Source organism: Babylonia areolata, chromosome 32 (genome assembly GCF_041734735.1).
Source record: "Babylonia areolata isolate BAREFJ2019XMU chromosome 32, ASM4173473v1, whole genome shotgun sequence".
In the NCBI taxonomy this organism is placed as follows: Eukaryota; Metazoa; Mollusca; class Gastropoda; order Neogastropoda; family Buccinidae; genus Babylonia; species Babylonia areolata.
The window spans coordinates 17,704,577-17,724,233 of NC_134907.1; the positions used below are offsets into that span (position 1 = coordinate 17,704,577).

The following is a 19,657-nucleotide window of genomic DNA, read 5'->3' on the forward strand; positions in this document are numbered from 1 at the left end:
ATCATGTCTGACGGCGTGGTGTCAAGTAGATCATGTCTGACGGCGTGGTGTCAAGTAGATCATGTCTGACAGCTTGTTGTCAGGTAGATCATGTCTGACAGCTTGTTGTCAAGCAGATCATGTCTGACAGCTTGTTATCAAGTAGATCATGTCTGACGGCGTGGTGTCAAGTAGATCATGTCTGACGGCGTGGTGTCAAGTAGATCATGTCTGACAGTTTGACGTTTAAGTCCATGATGACTAATAGTTTGAGGTCAAGTAGATGATGACTAACAGTTTGATGTCAAGTAGATTATGACAAACATTCTGATGTCAAGTACATGATTGCAGACTGTCTGATGTCAAGTAGATGATGACAAACAGGTTGAGGTCAAGTACATGATGACTAACAGTTTAATGTCACGTAGATCATGTCTGACAGTTTGGTGTCAAGTAGATAATGTCTAACAGTTTGGTGTCATGTAGATGATGGCAGTCTGATGTCAAGTAAATGATGACTAACAGTCTGAGGCCAAGCAGATGATGACTAACAGTTTGAGGTCAGGTAGATGACGACAAACAGTTTGAGGTCAAGTACATGATGACTAACAGTTTGTGGTCAAGTACATGATGACTAACAGTTTGTGGTCAAGTACATGATGACTAACAGTTTGAGGTCAGGTAGATGGTGACTAACAGTTTGAGGTCAGGTAGATGACGACAAACAGTTTGAGGTCAAGTACATGATGACTAACAGTTTGAGGTCAGGTAGATGACGACAAACAGTTTGTGGTCAAGTACATGATGACTAACAGTTTGAGGTCAAGTACATGATGACTAACAGTTTGAGGTCAGGTAGATGACGACAAACAGTTTGTGGTCAAGTACATGATGACTAACAGTTTGAGGTCAGGTAGATGGTGACTAACAGTTTGAGGTCAGGTAGATGACGACCAACAGTTTGTGGACAAGTACATGGTGACAAACAGTTTGATGTTATGTAGATGGTGACACACAGTCTGAGGTCTAGTAGATTATGACTAACAGTCTGCTGTCAAATAGATTATGTCTGACAGTTCGAGGTCTAGTAGATGATGACTAACAGTTTGAGGTCAGGTAGATGATGACTAACCCGTTTGATGTTAAACAGATGATGTCTAATAGTTTGTTGTCAAAGAGATGACGACAAACAGTCTGTCAAGTACATGATGACTAACAGTTTGAGGTCAGGTGGATGATGATGACGACTAACCACTTTGATGTTAAGTACATGATGATGATGACTAACGGTCTGACGTCATGTAGATGACGGCTAACAGTTTGATGTCAAGTAGATGATGATTAACAGTTTGAGGTCAGGTGGATGATGATGACGACTAACCACTTTGATGTTAAGTAGATGATGATGATGACTAACGGTTTGACGTCAAGTAGATGACGGCTAACAGTTTGATGTCAAGTACGTGATGACTAACAGTTTGAGGCCAAGTAGGTAGTGATGACTAACCAGTTGAAGAAGTCACTGAACTGTAAGACATGATTGTCGCAGACAGTGAAAGAGTAAAATCATGAAGAATGATCATGAAAAGCAAACAAACAGAAAAAAAAGAAAGAAACGTAATCAGCTCTCTTCAGCCAAAAAACAGCAAAAAGTTAATAGCTGCTTTTTAAAGGGAAAGGCTTTAGCCAATTACAGACACAGACACACAGACTCAGTGATGAATGGCATGGCAGAGAGACAGACAGACAGACAGAGAAACAGACAGAGAAACAAACGGAGACAGATGAAGAGGATGGATGGAGTGCCAAACCCAATCGGCAAAAACTATACAAGTTATTATCTGAGTAATGCTGATCATTGTTAAGCAAAGTGACTAATGCTGATCATCGTCAGACAAAGTGACTGAGGGCGAACATTGGTGGACAAAGTGAGTAATGTTGATCATTGTTAGACAAAGTGACCGAGGTTGATCATTGTTAGACAACGTGACTAATGCTGATCATTGTAAGACAAAGTGAGTAATGTTGATCATTGTTAGACAAAGTGACTAAGGTTGATCATTGTTGGAGAAAGTGAGTAATGTTGATCACTATTAGACAACGTGACTAATGCTGATCATTGTAAGACAAAGTGAGTAATGTTGATCATTGTTAGACAAAGTGACTAAGGTTGATCATTGTTGGAGAAAGTGAGTAATGTTGATCACTATTAGACAACGTGACTAATGCTGATCATTGTAAGACAAAGTGAGTAATGTTGATCATTGTTAGACAAAGTGACAAATGTTGATCATTGTAAGACAAAGTGACTAATGTTGTTCATTGTTAGACAAAGTGAGTAATGTTGATCATTGTTGGACAAATAGAGTAATGTTGATTATTGCTAGACAAAGTTACTAATATTGATCATTGTTTGACAAAGTGACTAAGGTTGATCATTGTTAGACAAAGAGACTAATGTTGATCATTGTTTGACAAAGAGGCTTTGAATATTGTTAGACAAAGAGACTAAGTTGAACGTTGTTAGACAACGTGACTATGGTTGATCATTGTTAGACAAAGAGACTTATGCTGATCATTGTTAGACAAAGAGTCTAATGTTGATCATTCTTAGACAAAGTGACTAAGGTTGATCATTGTTGGACAAAGTGAGCAATGTTGATCAGTGTTGGACAAATAGAGTAATGTTGATTACTGCTAGACAAGATGAGTAATGTCGATCATTGTTGGACAAAGAGACTAACGTTGATCATTCTTTGTTGATCACTGTAAGACAAATTGACTGTTTAGACAAAATGAGCAGTGTTGATCATTAATTCGTTCATTTGTTCATGTGTCCACTTAGTGACTATGTTTGTTTGTGTTATTCACATGGTGATTAACTTTATCTATCCATTTGGATGGTACGAAATACAGATGTAGAAGGGTGGGGAGCAGCGTGAGAGAGAGAGAGAGATGATACAGAGAAAAAGAGAGAGAGAGGGGATACAGAGAGAGAGAGAGAGATGATACAGAGAAAAAGAGAGAGAGAGGGGATACAGAGAGAGAGAGAAGAGAGAGGATACAGAGAGAGAGAGAAGAGAGAGGATACAGAGAGAGAGAAGAGAGGATACAGAGAGAGAGAGGATACAGAGAGAGAGAAGAGAGAGGATACAGAGAGAGAGAAGAGAGAGGATACAGAGAGAGAGAGAAGAGAGAGAGAGAGGATACAGAGAGAGAGAGAGAAGAGAGAGGATACAGAGAGAGAGAAGAGAGAGGATACAGAGAGAGAGAGGATACAGAGAGAGAGAGAGAAGAGAGAGGATACAGAGAGAGAGAAGAGAGAGGATACAGAGAGAGAGAGGATACAGAGAGAGAGAAGAGAGAGGATACAGAGAGAGAAGAGAGAGGATACAGAGAGAGAGAGAGAGGATACAGAGAGAGAGTGAGAGGTGTCAGAAGGACTAAGAAGACATGTTGACAACATTTAAAATTCAAAATGGAAGAAAAATCGAAAATCAGAATCATTCTCACGAACATCCAGGAAATCAAAATTCAAGTGATCAGGAATGCATATTTCATGTTTTAAAAACATACAGTAGTGCCTATGAGTCAAATAAAACCAAGCTAATACAAGCCCGAAATGCCAACAAAACAACAACAACAACAACAAAAACTGATATCAACTGGGGAACACACAAAATGAATTAATGATCTGTGTGTCTGATCTTGACCTTTCATTGACTGCTCTGTTCTGTTGTTCTGAGATGATGATCATCTTGACGTCAGGTGAAGTTACAAATCATCTTTGATCGACTGCTACATAGTGGAGTGATGACCTAGAGGTAACGCGTCCGCCTAGGAAGCGAGAAAATCTGAGCGCGCTGGTTCGAATCACGACTCAGCCGCCGATATTTTCTCCCCCTCCATTAGACCTTGAGCGGTGGCCTGGGCGCTAGTCATTCGGATGAGACGATAAACCGAGGTCCCGTGTGCAGCATGCACTTAGCGGACGTAAAAGAACCCACGGCAGCAAAAGAGTTGTTCCTGGCAAAATTCTGAAGAAAAATCCACTTGGATAGGAAAAACAAATAAAACTGCACGCAGGAAAAAAACCAAAAAAATGGGTGGCGCTGTAGTATAGCGACGCGCTCTCCCTGGGGAGAGCAGCCCGAATTTCACACAGAGAAATCTGTTGTGATAAAAAGAAATACAAATAGAAATACATAAAGAAATGATGATCTTGACGTCAGGTGAAGTTACAAATCATCTTTGATCGACTACTACATAAAGAAGGGATGATCTTGACGTCAGATGAAGTTACAAATCATCTTTGATCGACTGCTACATAAAGAAGGAATGGCCTTGATGTCAGTTGAAGTTACAAATCATCTTTGATCGACTGCTACATAAAGAAGGGATTATACTGACGTCAGGTGAAGTTACAAATCATCTTTGATCGACTGCTACATAAAGAAGGGATTATACTGACGTCAGGTGAAGTTACAAATCATCTTTGATCGACTACTACATAAAGAAGGACATTATCAAGGGGAAGGGCGAGGGTGGAGCGGGGTGGGGGCACACACAACAACAATTACAACAACAAATTTCTTTTGGCATATCTTGTTATTCATCTTATTCCGTTTAACCCTTTCACCGCCAGTCAACTTAGAGTACAAAATCCCCCTTGTGGTACAGAAAAGACAGTGGCTAAGAATAGCTGGGCACTCCCCCAGCGATGTATAGAAAATATGGCCTGACCTACCACCGAACATTAAAAGAGCAGTAGGTTCATGGATAACAGACCAATGAATGGTCACCTTTCAGTGCCATGGGTCCTCTACCACGCATGTGCATAAATGCGAGCTTGGCGGTGAAAGGGTTAAGGGCTGTTTAGCTGTTTTCTACACACCCAGCTCAGACTCTCAAGGCCCGTCCAACTGTGATGGGTTAAAACGGGGGTCAGACATATACTTCTTTGTTGTTGATGTTTTAAGCTGGATGCTGTGTAGCGTTTATGGAGCAGTCCCCACGTTTTGAGGCCTCCTTGAACTGACTGAGTTAATGAACAACAACAACAAAAACAAAAGCAACAGAACATCGCCAGCAACTCACTTTTAAATATGTAGATAAAACAAGAACGAGAGAAAAAAAATCAAAAGCACTTTCACAGCAATGGCATGATGCGACAAAAAATATTCAGCGAAAAACAAACAAATAAACAAACAAAAACAAAAAACACAAAAAAACAGAGGTTCAACGTAGTATTTCTGTCCTGAAACTTCAGTTTTTCCTGTGGTCATCGAGCGAGAAGTTCCTGCGCATGCCCACTGTCCTTCAGTTCCGGCTCCGGTAGAATGTCTGACGCTCGCGCGAAGGGAGATGGCTGGATCCGCGGAAGCTTATCGGTACAGCATGCCTTCCCTGCGTGCTCTGACCATGCCCTGGACAAACTCTTCTCGGGACAGGCTCTTGTCTCCTGGAACACAGCACACACACACACACACACACACACACACACACACACAGAGAGAGCTCACATCCAGTGTTCACTATCAAGGAGATGTCAAGGCGTGCGGGATAATCCATGTACGCTCAGGTCCTCACAACCCCCACTACCCCCACACACATACCCCCCGCCCCCTCCACCCTCTCCCCCACCCCCCTCCTAACCCTACCCCCACCCTCCACACACACTAATCATGCACAGACACGTATCACACGCTTACTTTTCTAACCATGCCAATCTATTCATAGATATAACACAAACTCACACACACATACATACATACATACATACATACATGCGCCCTAGCGATAACCACCCTCCCCCAGCACACACACACACACACACACACACACACACACTTTTCAGTTCGCCTTTCCCTCATGTTCTCTGACTTCAAGTCAAAACGCTGACGATGTAATCCTTCTCCCCAGTCGTGTATTTCCACAAACACCTAAGGAGCAGTGAGCAGCTTGCTACAGTCCTGTTTAGGGACCTCACGGGCGCAATAGCCGAGTGGTCAAAGCGTTGGACTTTCAATCTGAGGGTCCCGGGTTCGAATCTCGGTAACGGCGTCTGGTGGGTAAAGGATGGAGATTTTTTTTTTCAATCTCCCAGGTCAACATATGTGCAGACCTGCTTAGTGCCTGAACCCCCTTCGCGTGTGTACGCAAGCGTAAAAGATCCTGTAATCTATGTCAGCGTTCGGTGGGTTATGGAAACAAGAACAGAACACGCCCAACATGCAAACCCCCGAAAACAGAGTATGGCTGCCTACATGGCGGGGTAAAAACGGTCCAACACGGAAAAGCCCACTCGTGTACATACGAAGAAAAAAGACGACCAGGGACCTGTTTTAACGGCAATTTTCGTGTATTGATGAAACGATACTACCATCAGTAAATGTTGCAACCCATTTGTTAGTGGTTTTCGACTCAGTTTTGAGGGTTATTGCGCTTAATCTTACCCAGAATCAAGCGCTAAACTAACGGGTAGCCCATCATACTAAGTCCAAAAAAAGCGTCTGAAATGACGCGTGTATTCAGTCTGTGGCAATCAGAGAATCGCTCTTTCCGTTTTGGCCTGGCAAACCCTGAAAGGTCAACACTACACATAACAGATTGAGACGTGCAGTGTGGATTCGTGTTCATCAGATGTGGCAGAATGGTCAAGACGCTCAGCTGCCAATACAGAGAGTCCGTGAGGGAGGGTGTGGGTTCGAATCCCGCTCTTGCACTTTCTCCCAAGTTTGACTGGAAAATCAAACTGAACGTCTAGTCTTCCGGATGAGACGATAAACCGAGGTCCCGTGCGCAGCACGCACTTGGCGCACTGAAAAAGAACCCACGGCAACAAAAGTATTGTCCTCTGGCAAAATTATGAAAAACGAAATCCACACTAGTTACACAAATATAAGCATGCACTCAAGGCCTGATAAGCGCGTTGGGTTATGCTGCTGTCAGGCATCTGCATAGCAGATGTGGTGTAGCGTAGATGGATTTGGCCGAACGCAGTGACGCCTATTTGAGATACTGAAACTGAAACTGTTCATTTCGCGTCGTAATTCTTGATTGGATAGGTCGATTCCATGAACATGCCTTTTTTTTTTTTTTTTTTCAATGCCTGCATTTCGTGCCAACAGGCCCAGAAGATACTCAGGATACTGAAACAGGACATAACCCCGAGGCTTCAGATGTTACCCCCCCCCCCCCCCCCGACATTCCCCCACCCTCCCACATTTCCCTCCCCCCCCCCCCACCCCCCCACCCCCCGCCTGCCCCCTCCCCCCGTCCTCTTCCTCCTGGAGGCTTCACGACGCACTGTTCAGAGGTACACTCTCAGTATCAGTTTCAGTAGCTCAAGGAGGCGTCACTGCGTTCGGATAAATCTATATACGCTACACCACATCTGCCAAGCAGATGCCTGGCCAGCAGCGTAACCCAATGCGCTTAGTCAGGCCTTGAGAAAAAAAGAATTTTTAAAAAAATAATAAAATAAATAAATGAATTTAAAAAAAAAAAAATTAGAAAATAATAAAATTAATTACTTAATTTATATATATATATATATATATATATATATATATATATATATATATATATATATATTCTTTTTTTCAAGCGGTAGAACGGACGGAAAAGCCAGTGCAGGTTCCTGTCTCGCGTTTACAACAATGTGTGACGTCAGACAGCCTTCGACCAATCAAAATGGGAGGCGCCAGGATGGCCTTGGAAAGACAGTTGAAAAGCTTTTCCATTTTGACAAAGGGCACGACATACGGGGGAAAAAAAAGAAGTTTTAATTAAAAAAATTCCCTAGTTGTGTCAGAGTTATTTCCATGACGGAAAATCTTACTGGTGACGTCTGTAACGGCTAAAAGACACCAGAATATGACATAATCGATTATTTTAGAAACAATTCACCAAAGAAGGCGAGAGGACTGCCACCAGTTCAGTTCTGAATGTGTCTAATTAAGGACGTTCCCAGTCATTTGTTACTACTGCCTTGCGTGCTTTCCAGTCTTTGACGGAGCTGCACGGACGATGAAACAGCACAGCAGAACAGCTTAAAAGACCGACATGATATCAGTTCGTTTTCTTTGGCAAACCTTTTCATCCTCTGTCCATTTTGAGCTTATGTTGGATGTTTCTTCCCCCCTCCCCCCCCCCCCCCCCCCCCCGCCCCCCATCCTCTCCCTCCTCACCCCTCCCCTCCCCCTTTCTTCTTCCTCCACACATTCCTCATCTCCATTCCAAGTCAGAAGTTATTTTCATGATATGACGCAACCTGCGAAACTTTGAGAGGGGATAGTATAATTATTGGAACCTGGATTCTTTCGCTGTTTGCTTAGTTAGCTAACTAACTACGTGAGTGATAGAGTGATGGCCTAGAGGTAACGCGTCCGCCTAGGAAGCAGGAGAATCTGAGCGCGCTGGTTCGAATCACGCCTCAGCCGCCGATATTTTCTCCCCTTCCACTAGACCTTGAGTGGTAGTCTGGACGCTAGTCATTCGGATGAGACGATAAACCGAGGTCCCGTGTGCAGCATGCACTTAGCGCACGTAAAAGAACCCACGGCAACAATAGGGTTGTTTCTGGCAAAATTCTGTAGCAAAGTCCACTCCGATAGGAAAAACAAATTTAAAAAAAACTGCACGCAGGAAAAAATACAAAAAATGGGTGGCGCTGTAGTGTAGCGACGCGCTCTCCATCGGGAGAGCAGCCCGAATTTCACACAGAGAAATCTGTTGTGATAAAAAGAAATACAAATACAAATAAATACGTATATATGGTTGGTTTGCCGAAGATTGCAAATGTTGTTCTCACCTCCGGATTACAGACGTGATCGAGACTCCTTGGACAGACAGAAAGACATACCAACAGATCTGTCGCAGCAAAGAAGAAAAGAAACAGTCCCCCACACCCACACCCCCACCCCCACCCCAAACACACACAATTATCGCCCCTTCCAATAGAAAGCACTCTCCTTCTAGCAGCCCACAATCCTATCAGACAGCTTGCAGTTGCGGTGTGTGCGTCACCAAGAGAGTTCGTCTTTCCACTGTGCGTGTGCTGAGCAATGGCTAATGAGCCCCCAGAGTTCACTCAGCCCACCCACGGGTGCTCATCGGACGCTGAGCTGTTGAGACAAACATCCTGACAACCATGCACTAACCCGAAGAGATTGTCTTCTTTATTCAGAGCCAAGCGGACAGACAGAGTGCCCGAAAGTGTCTTTGTAGTGTGAATGTTGTCTTTCCTGAATGTTTTCCTTTTTTACAAGACGTCATTCAGGTGAGACAACAAGCCGAGGTCCCATGTATAGCATGCACTGAGCGCACGTAAAAGAACCCACGGCAACAAAGGGGCTGTTCCTGGAAACATTCTGTTGAATGATACACGTTGAAAGGAACTATATATACATTCGCAGGCAGAAAGAAAGAGGGACACGGCACTAGCACTGTAACGATGCAGTTTGCCTGAGGATAGTAGCCCGATTTTCACACCGAGAAATCTGTTGTTTCAAAAGAGTCAAATCAAATCAAATTATGGTTCTTAGAGCCTCGCCGAACACTAAGGCCATCTCGAGTTACATAATACAACAAAACGATGTCAATGATGATTGATCTATGCATTAAACAGCCCGATGTGGAGTGATGATGGCCTGGAGGTAACGCGTCCGTCTAGGAAGCGAGAGAATCTGAGCGCGCTGGTTCGAATCACGGCTCAGCCGCCGATATTTTCTCCCCCCCCCCCCCTCCCCACCCCCTCCACTAGACCTTGAGTGGTGGTCTGGACGCTAGTCATTCGGATGAGACGATAAACCGAGGTCCCGTGTGCAGCATGCACTTAGCGCACGTAAAAGAACCCACAGCAACAAAAGGGTTGTTCCTGGCAAAATTCTGTAGAAAAATCCACTTCGATAGGAAAAACTAATTAAAAAAAAACAAAAACAAAAAAACCCTGCACGCGGGAAAAAAATACAAAAAAATGGGTGGCGCTGAGTATAGCGACGCGCTCTTTCACACAGAGAAATCTGTTGTGATAAAAACGAAATACAAATACACATACACATACAAATAAACTGCAATCAAAGAAGGTTATACCGGTCCTTCATTTACTTGTCTATGTCGCTTATGTCTTTATTTAGATTGGGTTTTTTTGGGCCTACCTGGTTGTTTTCCTTCTTGGGGAACAACTGCCACTCCTGCTACTACTACTACAACTACTGCTACTGCTGCTGCTGCTGCTGCTTAGAAGAAAGAGGAGGAGAAGGAGACTGTGTGAGACTTGAGCGAAGACAAATTACAGGTGTGACGCACCAGTCATTCACACGCATACAGACTAACAATTGTACCACTTGGACTGTATACAGTACAGCCAGTCTTTCCACGCATTCCGTGTCAAATTTGCGTGCCTGGTATTGAATGAAGGAAGAATTGGCGTGTTGAAGGTGTTCACTTTCTGGCTGGTCACGAAACTCTGTGTGCGGATAACACGTTGGTCACGTGGATAACGTGAAGAGAGAGAGGGGGAGGGTTGGTGGGGGGGATGGAGGGGGAGGAGGGAGTTAAGTAGAGGTGGGGGTTTTATGACAGTTTATGTCTGATTTCCACAAGAGCATGTGGGGGTCCTAGTATTTCAACTCCCTCTGAAGAATCGCGCAGTTTGTTGTATCTGGAAAAGTCAGTGTCCTAGTATTTCAACTCCCTCTGAAGAATCGAGCAGTTTGTTGTATCTGGAAAAGTCAGTGTCCTAGTATTTCAACTCCCTCTGAAGAATTGCGCAGTTTGTTGTATCTGGAAAAGTCAGTGTCCTAGTATTTCAACTCCCTCTGAAGAATCGAGCAGTCCTCTGAAGAATTGCGCAGTTTGTTGTATCTGGAAAAGTCAGTGTCCTAGTATTTCAACTCCCTCTGAAGAATTGCGCAGTTTGTTGTATCTGCAAAAGTCAGTGTCCTAGTATTTCAACTCCCTCTGAAGAATCGAGCAGTTTGTTGTATCTGGAAAAGTCAGTGTCCTAGTATTTCAACTCCCTCTGAAGAACTGCGCAGTTTGTTGCATCTGGAAAAGTCAGTGTCCTAGTATTTCAACTCCGTCTGAAGAATTGCGCAGTTTGCTTTATCTGCAAAAGTCAGTGTCCTAGTATTTCAACTCCCTCTGAAGAACCACGCAGTTTGTTGTATCTGCAAAAGTCAGTGTCCTAGTATTTCAACTCCCTCTGAAGAATCGCGCAGTTTGCTTTATCTGGAAAAGTCAGTGTCCTAGTATTTCAACTCCCTCTGAAGAATTGCGCAGTTTGTTGTATCTGGAAAAGTCAGTGTCCTAGTATTTCAACTCCCTCTGAAGAACCACGCAGTTTGTTGTATCTGCAAAAGTCAGTGTCCTAGTATTTCAACTCCCTCTGAAGAATCGCGCAGTTTGTGTATGCAGGCAATTCTCCGCTTTCGCCTCTACTTTCCTCACATCGAGCGCATGTCATGCCAGCGGCCTTACTCTGTTACACGTGGTTTATTAACTGAGATAGAGAGAAAGAGACAGACAGACAGACAGACAGACAGAGACAGCGAGCACTTTCAGTGGAAGTATTACACACTGGAAGCGAACAGCAAAATGCGCAGAAAGTATCACACACACACACACACACACACACACACACACGCACTCACGCACGCACGCACGCACACACGCACACACACACGCACGCACGCGCACACACACACATGCACACAAACACACACAACAACAACAGCAACAACAACACACACACACACACACACACACACATATATATATATATATATATACATACATACATGCATACATACACACATACATGACCAGTGTTTTGAGCAATTATGGACGCAGATGACGATATAAATATGTAAAAACCACAGAAACAGACATCATTTTCTATGACATATAACTTGGCGTGAGTTGCAGTCCTTTTTCTCATTATATATATATATATATATTTGTATTTGTATTTCTGTTTATCACAACAGATTTCTCTGTGTGAAATTCGGGCTGCTCTCCCCAGGGAGAGCACGTCGCTACACCACAGCGCCACCCCCCTTTTTTTTCCTTTTTTTTCCTGCGTGTAGTTTTGTTTGTTTTTCCTATCGAAGTGGATTTTTCTACAAAATTTTGCCAGGAACAACCCTCTTGTTGCCGTGGGTTCTTTTACGTGCGCTAAGTGCATGCTAGCACACGGGACCTCGGTTTATCGTCTCATCCAAATGACTAGCGTCCAGACCACCACTCACGGTCTAGTGGAGGTGGAGAAAATATCGGCGGCTGAGCCGTGATTCGAACCAGCGCGCTCAGATTCTCTCGCTTCCTAGGCGGACGCGTTACCTCTAGGCCATTACTCCACACGTGATATATATATATATATATATATATATATATATATATAGAGAGAGAGAGAGAGAGAGAGAGAGAGAGAGAGAGAGAGAGATTTGTATGACAGTCAGTCATGTCCGACGATGACCATCAGAACAGCAGAGGAAGCAACTGTTGTCCCAACCATCTGTGCTAGAATTTGATTATAGTGGAAAGTGTTTTGCCCAAGTTACATCCCTACTCTCTCGGCCAAGAGGGTTTTAGGACGGTCGGTGCTGGTATAGTTCCCAAAAGGCCAACTAGCCCCCAAGGCTGCAGCACTAAGAGCCAGTGCAATCTTGCCTCCTAGTTTGAGAGTCGTAGTCCTTCACAAAAGACAAAGCTGTAAATGACTTCCCATTGCAATGGAGAAACCACTGATAACACAGCTCTCACTTTGCTGTGGGCCCAACTGTAAACTTGTGTCAATCTGTGATATAAACTGAGTGTTGGACCTATGATGGAGTGATGGCCTAGAGGTAACGCGTCCGCCTAGGAAGCGAGAGAATCTGAGCGCGCTGGTTCGAATCACGGCTCAGGCGCCGACATTTTCTCCCCCTCCGCTAGACCTTGAGTGGTGGTCTGGACGCTAGTCATTCGGATGAGACGATAAACCGAGGTCCCGTGTGCAGTATGCACTTAACGCACATAAAAGAACCCACGGCAACAAAAGGGTTGTTCCTGGCAAAATTCTGTAGAAAAGTCCACTCCGATAGGAAAAACAAATAAAAAAAAAACTGCACACAGGAAAAAATACGAAAAAAAAGGATGGCGCTGTAGTGTAGCGACGCGCTCTCCCTGGGGAGAGCAGCCCGAATTTCACACAGAGAAATCTGTTGTGATAAAAAGAAATGCAAATTCAAATTAAAAAAGATGCATATATTTACATAACAGGGAAAATTTTATCGACCTGGAGGAACTGAGCTTTCGGCATGATGATGATGATGATGGAGTCTCCCGTCGGTCCGACGGATGAGTAGGCAGGCAGGCTTATCTGTCGGTGTGTGTCCTCATATGGGAGAAGAGTGCGATTCTGGATGCGCAGCACTTTCCACAGGTGTTGCAAGGGAAAACGTCTCCAGAAGTTGAGCCCTGCTTCCTTCGCTCACGCTTCTCCTTTATGGCTAGCATTCTCTTGTTTTCAAACGTCTTTATGCCACTAGAGCACAGCATCCTCCAGCGACAGCGCCACAGCGTGGCAGTATCTGCACCTGTGGGACTGTGAGCGTCGGTAGGCGAGAGAGTGGGGAAGGGACTGCACAACTCCTCCTCACTAAAAAAAAAAAAAAAAGTCACCTGTGCTGGTCAGGCAACCAGGCTTCGGAATGATGAACTAAGGAAATTACTCATTATGCAAAACGTTTCTTCGTCTATAATTGGTCAAAACAACAACAACAACAACAACAACAACAACAACAACGACAACAACAAGCCCAGCTTACCATCTTTATCAAACTGGAAAAACAGCAGCCCCAGAGGATACTGGAACTGCGCAGCCGCCTCCACCCCCTGTACCACCTCCTCCTCCTCCTCCCCGGGGCCCCTTCTGCCCCCGACATCCGGGCCTTCCACTGACGTCACGACCTCCGCGGGCGACACCTGGTGGTGGGCCCTCTTGGCCTGGGACCTCCCGATGCGAGGGTAGCCCGCGCCGGCCGACGTGAAGATGCCTCGCTTGTGCAGCTGGGGAGGGAAGGTTTGGAGGGACGCGCCGTACAGGGAGGACCCCATCCCTTCCTCGGGCAGAGCGGGCGACAGGCGGGTGGGGGCGCGGGGGTGGTGGGGGTGGGGGAGGTCCGAACGGCGTCCGATCCTGGGCAGGGCGCCGTCCCCGCCCATGGCCGTGAAGATGGAGCGGCGGCCCAGCCTGGGGAAGTCGTTGTTGTTGCTCTCCGTGTAGAAGACGGCACAGCTGCTGCCGGCCAGTACACACAGCAGCCACACGGCCAGCATCTCTTGCAGGGTCCTCACGGCGCACTGCACGGAACACACGCGTACACACACACACACACACACACACACACACACACACACACACACATATATATATATATAAGTATGAGTTGCTCTTAAGAACTACGGGAGCAATATTTTCAAACTGAAATCCAAAAAAGACAGACAGACAGAGAGAGAGAGAGAGAGAGAGAGAAACAGACAGTAAGAGAGAGGTAGATCACAGAGACAGAGAGAGAGGGGGGGGGGAGAGAGAGAAACAGATACAGAGGCAGAGAGACACAGAGAGATTAATATATATACAAAGACAGAGACAGAGAGACGGAAACAGACAGCAAGAGAGAGATCACAGAGAGAGAAAGAGAGACAGAGACGATTTGGATACCAAAGCGGTCCCAGATACAGAGACAGACAGACAAAAACAGAGACAGGAAGAGAGACAGACACAGAGACAGAGAGAGAGAGAAACAGAGACAGGGAGAGAGAGACAGAGAAATACAGAGACAGCAGGGAGACACAGACAGACAGAGACAGAGACAGAAACAAGAGACAGAGACAGACGATCTGTAGACCCAAACGGTCCCGCATACAGAAACACTGACTGAATGAACACAGCGTGTGACTCACCACAGCAAGACTTCATTCAGGAAAAGATCATCACCAACTATGGTGGTGGTTAAGAAGTGAGCAAAAAAACAAAACAAAACAAAACAAAATTTTAACCACCCCCCCAAAAAAACCCAGCACGAACATACAATAATAAACATCGCTTTCAGATCCAACAACACCAACACCACCTCCACCTTCAACATGGACCCCCTACTACTGCAGCAGCAACGCTCACTCTTGGCAGAGTTGCGGCATGCAGGGTACCTACTGAAACACGCGGCCGAGGCAATGACTGCATGATGTCCACAGACTGGAAATAACTGGCTGGCTTCGTGAAAAAAAAATGAAAAAAAAAAAGAAGAAGAAGAAAGCAACTTGCTCACGACCACAACTCAACAAAGGAGAAATCATGATGGGTACTTTTGTGAGTCACGTCACGAAGAGAGAGAGAGAAGGGGAGGGAGAGAGAGGGGGGAGAGAGAGAGGGGAGAGAGAGAGGCGGGGGGAGGGGGAGAGAGAGAAAGGGGGGGGAGAGAGAGAGGGACATAGAGAGAGGGGGTGGGAGAGAGGAGGGGACAGAGAGAGGGGGGGAGAGAGAGGGGGAGAGAGAGAGGGGAGAGAGAGGGGAGAGAGAGAAAGGGGGGAGAGAGAGAGGGGGAGGGGGAGAGAGAGGGGAGAGAGAGGGGGAGAGAGAGAGGGGGGAGAGAGAGGAGGGGAGAGAGAGCGAGAGAGAGAGAGAGAGAGAGAGAGAGAGAGAGAGAACGATAACAATAACGATAACGATAACTATGATGATGTTTTATTCAAGAAAGGCCATAGCCCCATTTGAAGGGGGTATACATAAATCGGAAACATTTTAGAAAAAATAAAAAATGATGCGCAAAAAAAATATTGTAATGTAATTCGTGGATATTGTGTGTGTGTGTGTGTGTGTGTGTGTGTGTGTGTGTGTGTGTGTGTGTGTGTGTGTGTGTGTGTGTGTGTGTGTGTGTGTATCTTTGAACAATATCGAAGTATCAGCTCAGAGAGAGAGACTGAGACTGAGATATTTTATTCATTTAAGGCCTTGGCCCCATATGAAGAGGGGCAACAACAGTTAATAATCAATACATAGATGAGCACCACAGGTCCTCACAAAATTTATGATACAAGAGATACTCGCAGCTGAAATGCTTTGAACAGATAAAGTGCCAAACTACGAACGATATTTTCTCAGAGAGAGAGAGAGAGAGAGACAGGACAGAGAGAGAGAGAAACACTTAAACACTTAGCTAGAAAAAGAGGGAGAGCGAAACAGGGGGAGACAGCGCTCAGAGAGAAGGAAGAGAGGAAGGAGAGGGAAACAAAGCGAGAGAGAGACGGAGAGACAGACGGAGAGAAACGAAGAGAGACACAGAGAGAGAGGACGTGGTGGGGGGGGGGTGGAGCACAGGGGGGGGGGGGTGGAGAAAGGGGGCACAATTGCAATCTGGTTTATCACCAGGCCCTCATCAAATTTTCACGAGCCCACTTGGAGCCATTAATTGACTGAAAATGGTGGACCTTTTATCCCGGAATTCATCAGATATCGGTACTTCTGATTGTTTGCGTGTGTGTGTGGGGGGGGGGGGGGGGGGGGGGGGGGGCGGGGGGGGGGATGGCGGTGGTGGTGGTGGTGGTGGTGGTGAATGGAATTCTTGATTTACTTTTTATCAGGACATAAGCCTCTTATTCTGATTCACAAGCTTTCGTGATACACTTTTTATTCTTTTTTTTATTTTTATTTTTTACACGAAGTAAGCTTCCGTGGTCAACGATAACTGCGAAACGATATTGTTGTATTGTATTTGTATTTGTATTTCTCTTTTTCGTCACAAAAGATTTCTCTGTGTGAATTTCAGGCTGCTCTCCCCACGAAGAGCGCATCGCTACACTACAGCGCCACCCACACACACACACACACCCTTTCTTTTTTTTTTCTCCTGCGTGCAGTTTTATTTGGTTTTCCTATCCAAGTGGATTTTTTTCTACAGAATTTTGCCAGGGACAACCTTTTTGTTGTCGTGGGTTCTTTTACGTGCGCTAAGTGCATGCTGCACACGGGACCTCGATTTATCGTGTCATCCGAATGACTAGCGTCCAGACTACCACTCACGGTCTAGTGGAGGAGGGGAGGGGGGAGAGAAAATATCGGCGGCTGAGCCGTGATTCGAACCAGCGCGCTCAGATTCTCTCGCTTCCTAGGCGGTTTGGATGCAAGCTCTACCCGTGGTATATTTCACAGTATACCACTGTTTAGTTCAATGATGTTGAACGAAAAAAACTCCTTGGTGTGTATGTGTGTGGTACCAATGAGGGTGTGTGTGGGGAATGGGGGGGTGGGGGTTGGGGGGGGGGCGAGGGCGGGGAGGGGTGTGTGAAAGCGGCAGGAAAGGAACAACTCCACGCGGACTGAGGAAAGGAGGAAAAAATCTGATTATACACACTTATCACTCGTTCAATACATACATATCGCTGCATAGAATTTCTAGGGGCATGAGTGGAATACAGAAGGCTAACCAAAAAAAAAAACAAAAAACAAAAGGACAGCATTGATTATTTGAACACGCGATGACGTATGGGTGCTGCGTTCTATGACGTTTAATGTATACATTACATGCAGACATCGGTGAATTGTTTTGTATCGTATTGAATTGTATTGTGTTGTGTTGAATTTTTTTGGTATCGTATTGTATTGTATTGGGTTGTATTGTTTTGTATTGTATTGTGTTGTGTTGTATTGTGCTGTATTGTATTTTCTTATATCGTATTGTATTGTATTGTGTTGTATTGTATTGTATTGTATCGTATTGTATTGTATTGTGTTGTGTTTTATTGTGTTGTGTTGTGTTTTATTGTGTTGTATTGTATTGTGTTGAGTTGGGTTTTTTGTTTGTGTTTAGTTGTTTTGTTTTTTGGTACTATTGTTTTGTATTTAATCGTGTTGTGTTGTGTTGTGTCTTCGTTGTCGACTTGTATATTTCGAGTGAAAAAAGTTATGGTTGGCTTTTCATTCAAAATCGTGTTTGTTCGTTGGGCTTTTGTTGATGTTGTTGTTGTTGGGGTTTTGTTGTTGTTGTTGTTTTTGTTGTTGTTTTCAGTGGATGCTCACGTTAGATTTTTGAGAGACGTGTCCTTGACTAGAGAGATATCCATGCAAAGCTATGGAGAGTTTCTCTTTGTTCAAGATTCTCTCTCTCTCTCTCTCTCTCTCTCTCTCTCTCTCTCTCTCTGCGCGTGTGTGGGTATGGGGAGGGGGGGGAGTAGGCTGTTATAAAGCATTTTACCCAATGCATAGGGAGGTGGACTACTGAATACTGGGCGTGTACATGTAATCAGTACAGACAGACAGAGACACAGACAGACAGACAGACAGACATAGACATAATGAAACAGACAGGCAGACAGAGATACAGGCAAACAGACAGACAGACGCAGACAGAGACACAGGCAAACAGACAGAGATGCAGGCAAACAGACAGACAGAGACACAGACAGACAGAGATACAGACATAGACACAGACATAACGACAGAGATGCAGGCAAACAGACAGACACAGACAGACAGACAAACAGCCAGCCAGACAGACAGAGACACAGACAAACAAACAGACAGACAGACAGAGATATAAACGAACAACGGCTGTGTCGAGTTGAAAAACAAAACATAACCAATCAAAGTAAAGGTCAGAGTTAAAATACGACTGATTGGTGTGTGTTCAATTTCCTCTTCGTGTGATTGGAAAAGGAATGACAGTGAGAGATTCAGGAAGAACAGAGGAAGCTGGACATCGTTTGTCCTACCACCCCCTACCCCCTACCCTTTTAATTAAGCCTTCAAGAAATGGCTCCTTCAGTTTTCTACAGAATACTGCATGCAGCTTCAGCAGCACGTATACCTGTGCCATATCATGGCTTTTCACTTTGAAATTTTTTCGAACTTTTTTTTTTCCCCCTGGATGTTTTTATTCAATTCTATATTATAACCACACACACACACACACACACACACACACACACACAACACACACAACACACACACACACACACACACACACAATCACACGCACGCACGCACACGCACACGCACGCACGCACGCACGCACGTACGCACACACTCCAGTAAAGGAGAACTGATGTTTTGTTGCTCTGGAAAATTGCGAACATTAGTCTAACACTTTCGTGACATTGCTGTAGTGCGTGCGTGCGTGTGTGAGTGCGTGAGAGAGAGAGAGAGAGTGTGTGTGTGTGGGTGTGGGGGCGGGGGGGAGGGAAGGGGAATGCAAGCGCGCGCGCGTACTTGTGTGTAAGCGTATGTGTTTCCGATATCAACCACACACGCACAAGCATGCCGTTGGCAGCAATAGGGTCATATTCACTCCAGTCACACTGTCCGGAAATGTATCTGTTTCTGCCTTAGGGAGGCAGAGCTGGGTGGGCGGGTGCGATGGGGTGGAGGTGGGGGGAATGGGGGGGGGGTATGTTAATGGGGAGGTAAGTGGGGTGGGGTGGGGGTGGGGGGTAAGTGTGTTTGTGAGTGTGCGGGTATTTGTGTCTTTCTATTTGTTTGTCAGTCTGTCTGTCTGTCTGTATCTGTATCTGTATCTGCGCGCGCGCGTGATTGTGTGTGTGTGTGTGTATCACTGACCAGGGACAGAGACAGATATAGAGGACATTGAGCAGGGACAGAGATAGAGACATTGAGCAGGGACAGAGATGGAGGCAG

General features: G+C 45.2%; 1 protein-coding gene across 1 annotated transcript in view; it reads right to left on the reverse strand.

The window, feature by feature from the left end:
- Nucleotides 1–3,402: 3,402 nt before the first annotated feature.
- LOC143276578 (HCS2 neuropeptides-like) overlaps nt 3,403–19,657 on the reverse strand; it is a 107,116-nt gene continuing 90,861 nt past the window's right edge. Inside the window, exons 2-3 of the mRNA XM_076581171.1 lie at nt 13,794–14,328; nt 3,403–5,440 (exon numbers count right to left, since the gene is read on the reverse strand). Coding sequence (XP_076437286.1) covers nt 5,364–5,440; nt 13,794–14,328 — 612 coding nt within the window. The 3' untranslated portion in view covers nt 3,403–5,363. The remainder of the gene's footprint in view (nt 5,441–13,793; nt 14,329–19,657) is intronic.